This window comes from Uranotaenia lowii, chromosome 2, assembly GCF_029784155.1.
Source record: "Uranotaenia lowii strain MFRU-FL chromosome 2, ASM2978415v1, whole genome shotgun sequence".
NCBI classification, from domain to species: Eukaryota; Metazoa; Arthropoda; class Insecta; order Diptera; family Culicidae; genus Uranotaenia; species Uranotaenia lowii.
The window spans coordinates 167165272-167173325 of NC_073692.1; the positions used below are offsets into that span (position 1 = coordinate 167165272).

Genomic DNA, 8054 nt, shown 5'->3' on the forward strand with positions numbered 1-8054 from the left:
ATTCAGTTTAACTTCTACCGTTATGACGCCCAATTCAACACGGATGAAAATTCTATGCTACTGCCTGCTGCTAATGACGCTTTTAATACCGAAACCAATCTTGCAATTTTCTACTGGACGTCGGGACGCACCACTCAAGGCAATTCGGAAGCTCTTTTCTCTGACCATGCACCAAAGACCGCCCGTTCCTGCTGCAAGTCGTCCCGTCTGTCGGTCAGGTGGTTCAGGGAGAGGCTTCCAATTGCCGTGCCACGGCAAGTATTTTCCAGTTTTACGCTTCTCTCCGAGTCACGCACCTCTGCCTTCTAGCACCGCATCGTATACGTCGTATGCTGCCCGTAGTTTAGCACAAACTTATCTTGATGTCGACACAACTCCTGGGAATTTCACTAGGACCTCGGGACGCACCTCTCAAAGCAATTCGGAAGTTCTTTTCTCTGGCCACCAACGACCGATCGTTCCTGCTTCAAGTCGTCCCGTGTATCAGTCAGGTGGTTCAGGGGGAGACTTCCAATTGCCATACTGTGGCAAGTATCCGTCTGATTTCAATATTTCACCCAGTCATGCATCTTTAACTTGTAGGCCCGTGTCGGGGGTGTTGGAACGGATTTCATCTGCCCGTACGAATGAAACAGCTTGTTGTTATTATCAGAACGTCCGAGGCTTACGCACCAAGTCAGAAGATTTTTACCTTGCGACCATCGAGTGCAGCTACGACCCAGACAACCAGAAGTCGTATATTGTTTTACATATTATATCGTATGAATGCTATTTAAACTCATTTTCGTATATCTGCACCTACAATGTGCGGCCCATGCATATCCTTTATCGTATTTGAATGCATTGCATGTTTTTATTACGACAATTCGTATACCTATATGCACCTACAATGTGTGTTCCATGCATATTCTTTATCGTATTAAAATACATTGCATGTTTTTATTACGACAAAATGAACCAAATCAAGAATATGTGTGCTAATGTACCTATATGGCCTCCAAAATGATACGTATATACTGGTTTTGCTGCATTATATACGAATTGTTTACACTTATATTTGCACGTATTGTAGTAACGTGCTACTCTCTTCGCGTCTGTCACTAGAATGCCGAATGTTTCATCCTCTCTCTCTTGCGTCGGATGTCATTTCTACAGGAGTGTTCGTGAAGTACGTAACCGTACGACGGTCATAAATAACGTAACTATAATTAATTAGTCAAGACAATTCCAAGAGTTATTGGCGATACTACAACCCCTCCTTAAGTTTAATAAAACAACGATTGATAATGAGTTTTTATTATTAGATATTCAGGTAAGAAATAGTTTACGAATCGGTTGATTAGGTATGAAAGCTAACCTTCAAAAGTTTATTCAAACGATACATAGTCTTTAAACTTTGTTGGTGGCACTCTTGTTCTTTTCTTTACTTCCTTAAGCTCTTCGTTAGTGGTTATCTCATCTTCAACTTTAGTATCCTTCTCAGACTGATCAACACCAACCGATGGTAGACTTGTTGACGACTCTACCGGAACCAATGTTTCGGGATTCTGTGTTTCACTATCCGGTTTCTCAATGTTGAGCTTTTTCAAATGTGCAGAGCTTCGGGAGTATCTCTTTCCTGTAACGGTGGATTCAATGAGGGTGTCGGTCCCAGCTTTGTCGCGAACGATAAACTCTTCATTTGCAAACTCAGTTTGTAATTTGTTATTCTTCCTCATCCGTTTTACAAGCACATGATCATTAACTTCAATGCCACTGTCCTTGGCTCTCCTCTTGTGATCAGCATATTCTTTGCCTTTTTGTTTTACTACCGCATCCTGTTCACGTACCGCTTCATCTTCAGAAAAAATTGAAATCGTTGGAAGCGTAGTATTCATTCTTCGACCGAACATCAGCTCACCTGGTGATTTTCCAGTAGTAGGGTGACGAGTTGCATGATAGGTAAGCAAGTATTTTCGCAACTCAGCTCTCCAGTCTTTGCCAAGTTCTTGGGAAATCTTGAGACGTTTTAATATTGAACGGTTTTGCCTCTCGACTTCTCCGTTGGATTGCGGCCAGTATGGAATTGTATTCCAGATTTGAACACCATGTGTTTGACAAAATTCTTTAAAACCTCCGCACTGCCCACTCAACTGAGGTGCATTGTCTGCTTTGATGGCATGAGGAACACCATATCTGCTGAACATAACGGCTAGTTCACGCGAGACGTCTACAGCTGTTGTAGACTCCATTTCACAAATTTCCATGAATCGGGAATAACAATCAATAACAACCAAAAGGTGTTGTCCCTCTGGTAAAGGCCCAAGAAAATCAAGGGCAACAATTTGCCATGGAAATGACGGAAGCTGGCTTCGTTGCATGGGCTCTGGGGGATCTGGTGCCGAAACAAGTGTGCACCCTCTGCAGTTCCGCACATATTTCTCGATAGCCATGTCCATTTTTGGCCACCAGACATAAGATCTCATAAATTGTTTCATCATGGAAATTCCTGGGTGCCCTTCATGCCCTGTAGTCATGACCTTGTCTCTTAGTGTCTGTGGTATGATAATTCTGTCACCCCGTAATAGAACTCCATCAACATGACATAGCTCTTGAAAGAGAATTTTATACTCCAAGGGAATCTTATCAATTGTATTATCGATTAAACATTGTATGATGTTGGTGATTTCAGAGTCGTTCTGTGATGCTATACGTATATCTTCCCATGACAAAGCCATCGACTGGACCGCTGTGTTTGCTACCATGTGAATGAACAATTCCTCAGAGCTATCAAATGGTTTAGCATCGAGAACTGAAAGACGTGACAAAGCGTCCGCTATGTTGTCTACCCCAGCAATGTGCCTTACCTGATAGTCGAAGGTGTGTAGGCGTAACACCCAGCGTTCGATGCGTGCACAGGGCTTTGAACGTGGAGTGAACAGAAATTCTAACGCTTTGCAGTCTGACAAAATTTCGAACTTTTTCCCAAGTAGGTAGTACTGGAAGCGTTCGACGCTCCACACTATCGCTAATGCCTCCTTCTCTGTCTGACAGTATCTTCTTTCTGTTTCCGTCAGTGACTTTGAGGCGAAACTAATGACTCGGTGTTCGTTGTCGTTGTTGAATTGGATCAACATTGCACCAAGACCACTTGGACTCGCATCAGCCATAAGGGCAGTTCGATCTTGAATTCGATAAAACCCTAGCGTACAAACGTTGGTCATGCAAGTTTTGATCTTATGAAATGCTTGTCTATGAGCTTCTTCCCAAGTGAAAACCACATCTTTTTTCAAGAGGTTACGCAATGGTTCATCGATTGTTGACAAACCAGGTATGAATTTGTTCATATAATTAGCTAAACCTAAGAAGCTGCGAGTTTCTGCCTCGTTTTGTGGTTCACGAAAGGAAAGTAATGCTTGAATTTTCGTATCACTCGGCCTTATTCCAAGCGGTGAAATCTTGTGCCCCAAGAAATCAAGTTCCGTAACCCGCAGCAGGCACTTTTCCCAATTGAGTTCCACTCCTTGCTTTTTGAACCGAGAAATGATCTATAAAACAAATGATCAACTTTAGATAATGAATTAATTTTATTTATTTTTCTCTCTTTAAATACAAAGTCACTGTAACTGTAAGATTAAATATTCATTTTACCTCATCAAGACGTTCATCGTGTTCCTGCAAGTTCTTCCCTTCTACGATCACATCGTCCAGATACCAGAATGCCCCGACACATCCGGTTAAGATCTGATCCATCGCCTTTTGAAAAAGTTCCGGTGCCGTGACAAGTCCGAACGGGAGGCGTTTGAAACGATACAAGCCCTGGTTAGTGATAAACGTTGTCACATCTCTTGAATCTTCGGCAAGCTCAATTTGGAGAAAGGCATCTCGAATGTCCAGCTTGCTCCAAATACGCCCTTTTCCCAGGCGTGCTAGGTAGTCATCCACAAGTGGCATAGGGTGATGTTCGCGTTGTACAGCTTCGTTCACGCGACGTAGATCCAAGCATAGTCGAAGCTGACCATCTGCTTTACCTACAATTACTAGAGGTGAAACCCAGCTGGTTGGTCCAGTTTTGATTTCAATTATATCGCGTTTCATCATCTCATCTAATTTACGATGAACCGACTCTTCCAAAGGCAACGGAATTCTTCTCATGGGCTGGAACACTGGTGTTATGTTAGGTGCCATACGAATTGTTGCCTGTATTCCTTTAATCTTTGCGAATGGTTGAGATCCTTGTACAGTATTAACATTAAACCCGACCTTCAACACCCCAAGGGCTTTGGCTGATTTATCCCCTAGCAGACACTTTTGGCCATTCTCGACGACCAAAAACTCGCTTCTAATCTTTTTCTTACCAACTTCAATGTCTGCCACAAACGATCCCAAAATAGGTAAAGGTTCATCGCTTCCGTATGCCTTTAAAATTCGTGAGCAGCCTTTGGTAGAAGAAATGATTTGTATGCCGTCCTGTTTCAATTTGGACCACATTTTGCCAGTAATCAAATTGGCGTCAGCGCCGGAATCGACAAGTAATTCGACTTTGACACCTCCAACCAAACACGCGATAACGTTTGACTCATTCCCGGAATAAAAGGCGTAATACACCTTCGCCTGGCTATTCTCTTCGACGGCCTTGTTCTTGGGAGGATCCAAGGGAACAGCATTTGCAATCAGTTGAATATTGTTGAGATTCTTTCCAGACTGATTTCCGGAGCCTTGGTCATTTTTCTTCTTGCGGCATTTCTCCTCCACGTGACCGTAAATCTTACAATACGGACACATTTTTCCCCTAGCGGGACAGATCCTGGAGGAGGCAAAGTGTCCTGGCCCACCACAATTGTAGCACGTCTTTTCGAATGCGACCTTTCTGAAGGAATCCAAATTTGGTCTTTGGAAACCTGCTCGTTCTGAGAAACTTTTCCTGGGATAAGCATGATTGTCTCTTCTTTGACGCAAAGACTGTCCAATACGGATGATATTTCCAGTTGGTGCCGAGATTGCTTCCATTTGGTGTTCCACACTTTCCTGGGCGATACCTAGTGCCTCAATTTCGTCGAAAGGTAGGTCTTTCAACAGAATACGACGTCGGACTTCGTTAGACGAACATCCTTCAACGATTGCGTCAGTCAAATTTCACTCAAAATTTGACTGACTTCTGAACCGTATTTCTCGAACCCGCATTCCACAATCTGTTGCTTTAGACGAATTATAAAGTCTGCGAATCGCTCGCCCATCTTTTGAGTCATTTGGCGTAGTTTACGGCGCTCAGAAGTACTTTGATGACGTGGTTCGAAGAATTCATCCAGCTTCTCAACAGCGACATCGTACCATTTGGGGACAACAGCGACTAAAGGAATGTGATCGCTGTCTTTCAAATTTTTGAATACGGTCTGAAGTGCTGGTCCACCCAAATGGAGGAGCTTGGCCTTCATCATATACTGGTCATCAATGCCATAGGCTGCAAAATAGCACTCTAGAGACTCCTTCCAGGAGCGCCATTCTTTGGCAAGCTTACTTGATTCAATTTGATTACAACGAAACGGGGGCACAGGTCGGGATTCTTCCATCTGTAAATTGAAGAATAATCGTTTTTACTACCTGTAACTATTTTGAGTTTGTTTTTCTGAGAAATGTAATTCAACATCTATAACGGCATTCATTGAGTTCTCATTATTATACATAAACTTTGTTTAATCGTATAGGTTGAAATTTTCTACTTTCTACTGGTAAAAGCAACTGTTAAATGTTCAATGCACCAATGTTATGGTCGAAACTAATCAGGTCGTTGTTAAATGAAGCAGGTAATAATCTATCAAAGTCAATTGGAATAATACAGGTGATCTTTTCTACCTGTTTCGACCAACTTCATTGAACCGACTCATAATTTATATTCAACCCTTTTCCTGATACCATCAATATGCCCTGGGGAGATCAATCTCGTTGGCATTAGATATCATGAGGAACATTTTTCAGTCACTGGACCCTGGAGAATGGTTTCTCGCCGTCCAACATTTATCAGGAGGAATAATTTTCCTGCCCGTTGACCCTGGAGACAATGATCTCGCCGTCACACGTTTGGAGGATTAACTTTCCGCCAATTGATCCTGAAGAATAAATTCTCGCCATCAATCGCGTATCAGGAGGAACACTTTCCTGCCAGCTGACCCTGGAGAACTAAATCTCGCTGTCATTCAATCGTCTGGAGTAACACTTCCTGCCAATTGACCCTGGAGAAACTTTTCTCGCCGTCATGCTTAAAACCGGAGGATTATTTTTCCTGCCATTTGACCCGGAGAATACATTCTCGCTGTCAGATTCACAACACACGAAAATTTTATATTTAATTAATTTTCTCTATGAGAATTTCCACCCTAGCACAAGAAAACATGTTTGGAATTCCGAGGAACTTTCCTGCCAATTCACACGGTTAATGGCGGCTTTCACTTTCGCAACAGCAAAAAGAAAAAAAATACACCTCATGGGCTAGCGCTCTGCCCTTTGGGCCCCAGTTGTCTTAACTTTTCTTCAGCTTGTACCTCACAAGCGGTGTTCGCAAAACAAATAGAATTCGCGATATTTTCTCACTATCACAATTTTAACTCACCTTAAAATGATGTTCTGCGTCTCCGAAATCAATAACCAGTAATTTCTTTCCGCTAATATAATAACTTTCTGCTTTCCGCGTGGGTTTTTTCACTCGTCCTCGTCGCCAGTTGTAGTAACGTGCTACTCTCTTCGCGTCTGTCACTAGAATGCCGAATGTTTCACCCTCTCTCTCTTGCGTCGGATGTCATTTCTACAGGAGTGTTCGTGAAGTACGTAACCGTACGACGGTCATAAATAACGTAACTATAATTAATTAGTCAAGACAATTCCAAGAGTTATTGGCGATACTACACGTATATTTGTGTTGCAAATTTTATATACCCACCAATTGGTTGTCTGGGGATGTCATTATTCTGACAGAAACTGGTTTGACTGACTCATTCAACTCGGCCTAACTTTTCGGTAATGGTTTTTTTTTTTTTTTTTTTTTTTTTTGTATGAGAAGATCCACTGCGACCAACTTTTTGTGATCTATTGTGGAATAACCCAATTTATTATTTGTCTGATTACGCAATACTGTCATCATTGATAGAGATGCCAGTTGTAGTCGGAATCGAGACATTATTCCAGTTTGGGATGGTATTTCTTATGAATCCCACCACCTTACTGGCTTTCATCTTCCAAATATCAATGGTAATATTAATGGTAATGGTTACTCGGTTTTCCGTTGCGACCGCAGCTCGCGTAACAGTACAAAAAAAATGCTTTGGCGGTGTTTTGATTGCCATTAAACAATGCCATCCAAGCAGCTTTGTGACCACGGAATGTGGGATTGACCAGGAACAAGCCTGTGTTGCTGCTTCCATTAATGGAAAAAACATACTCTTCTGTGCTGTTTACGTGCCACCTGACAAAAGTAATTGTGTTCACATTATCGAGTCCCACGTGGCCACTATACGTGAACTGTGTAACCGTGCTACTGCTGATGAGTCAGTTTTGATATGTGGCGATTATAACCAACCTCGTTTAATGTGGACTGAAAGCGAAACAGGTGCTAAACTAATGAATGTTGCCGCCTTAAGCGCCGCCGCCGCCATCCTTGATCGATGGAACTGATTCGTTAAATCTGATCCAATTCAACTCTATCAGGAATCATCTCGGACGGACACTTGATTTATTTTTTGGCCTGAGTGACGAACAAATTGAAATAAGAAATGCCCCTGACATTCTGGTACCTGTAGATTTGCACCACCCGCCTGTCGCATTCGATTTACCAGCTGCTGTGTTGGCAAGTAACTCCTCGCCAAACACTTCGGATCGTAGGAGTAGACCGTTAAATTTTCGGAAGACGGACTTTTCGCTGCTTTTACAGTACTTGAACAGCATTGACTGGGATACAGTTTTCGGCAACGCATCAGTAGACGTTATGACTGAAACTTTCTGCAATTTGATTGGTTCTTGGTTGAATTCGCATGTTCCCAGATTTAAACGTCCCGTTACACCTGCTTGGAGCACGCCCAGTTTGA

The 8054-nt window shown here is 42.5% G+C and overlaps 1 protein-coding gene across 1 annotated transcript; it reads right to left on the reverse strand.

Annotated features, from left to right (window-relative positions):
- Positions 1 to 1367: 1367 nt before the first annotated feature.
- Positions 1368 to 6937, reverse strand: LOC129742064 (uncharacterized protein K02A2.6-like). Its single transcript, XM_055733911.1, has 4 exons — positions 6914 to 6937; positions 5144 to 5549; positions 3631 to 5090; positions 1368 to 3527 (listed from the first exon to the last, which is right to left on the reverse strand). Exons 1-4 carry the CDS (start codon positions 6935 to 6937, stop codon positions 1368 to 1370), a joined length of 4050 nt encoding a protein of 1349 aa, XP_055589886.1.
- Between the last annotated feature and the right edge of the window lie 1117 nt (positions 6938 to 8054).

What these genes read in the sequence shown, in the direction of transcription:
- LOC129742064 (XM_055733911.1), bottom strand. Translation starts at nt 6,937, where the DNA reads ATGACATCCCCAGACAACCAATTG. An exon ending in CATCCCCAGACAACCAATTG is followed by an intron (nt 5,550 to 6,913) that starts GTGGGTATATAA and finishes TTCAATTTACAG; the next exon opens with ATGGAAGAATCCCGACCTGT. An exon ending in ATGCGGGTTCGAGAAATACG is followed by an intron (nt 5,091 to 5,143) that starts GTTCAGAAGTCA and finishes CAATCGTTGAAG; the next exon opens with GATGTTCGTCTAACGAAGTC.